The 873-nt window shown below is 39.3% G+C and overlaps 1 protein-coding gene across 1 annotated transcript in view; it reads right to left on the reverse strand.

Annotated features, from left to right (window-relative positions):
- Positions 1-627: 627 nt before the first annotated feature.
- Positions 628-873, reverse strand: part of chrnb1l (cholinergic receptor, nicotinic, beta 1 (muscle) like) — a gene marked incomplete at both ends in the record, with an annotated part of 21,452 nt that continues 21,206 nt past the window's right edge. Inside the window, one exon of the mRNA XM_080547379.1 lies at positions 628-768. Within this exon, the coding sequence (XP_080403505.1) occupies positions 628-768 (141 nt within the window). The remainder of the gene's footprint in view (positions 769-873) is intronic.

The following is an 873-nucleotide window of genomic DNA, read 5'->3' on the forward strand; positions in this document are numbered from 1 at the left end:
TGCTTTATTAGGAATAGCCCCTTGAGATATGCTATCTCGTTTTCGAGAGGGCCCTATGCAACAACAATAAAATAACCAGACAATTAGACAACACATTTAACAAAACAAACAAAACAAAAAAAACAAGAGAAGAAAACATTTGAATGAAATAAAAAAGACAAAAACTACATTAACAACATGACCGATGAACCACACAAGACATGACAAGCAAAATAACAAAACAGACAAAACAAAACAAAAAAAATCTAAATTAGAACAAAACACAAGGAGCATACAGATGGATTTTTCAATGATTAGCAATAGAAGAATAGTAATGGTGACAGTGATACTATATTATATCATGAGAGAATCTTTATAATAGAGATTATATTATAATGGACATGTACAGTTGAGCTTATAATAGGCGGAATCATTAATAGGCGGGATCATTTAGGTACTACTTAAAATACTCAAAGCTTTCAGGAAACTGGCCCCTGTGCTCTCTTATAGGCACCAGAGAGTGGATTTACGGTATGAGGCATTGGAGTGTGTGTGTGTGTGTGTGTGTGTGTGTGTGTGTGTGTCTGTGTGTGTGTGCGTGTGTGTGTGTGTGTGTGTGTGTGTGTGAGTGTGTGTGTGCGTAGGACCTCAGGGGAAGGGGTTATCAGGGGTGTAGTTGAAGCTGGCATCCAGGAACATGGCCAAGGTGCCCAGAGTGGTGATGACCACAAACAACCAGAAGAACAGTCTGTCCACCACTAAGGCTATGTACTGCCAGTCTCCTGTCATCTGTTGGGGAAACACACACACACACACACACACACATAGATACACACAAACGTGTAAGTAATTAATAGTACTATATATATATGCAGGGACATCAGTAGGGCTTGC

The sequence above is a fragment of the Nansenia antarctica genome (genome assembly GCF_963989245.1).
Source record: "Nansenia antarctica genome assembly, chromosome: 17".
Lineage (NCBI taxonomy): Eukaryota > Metazoa > Chordata > Actinopteri > Argentiniformes > Microstomatidae > Nansenia > Nansenia antarctica.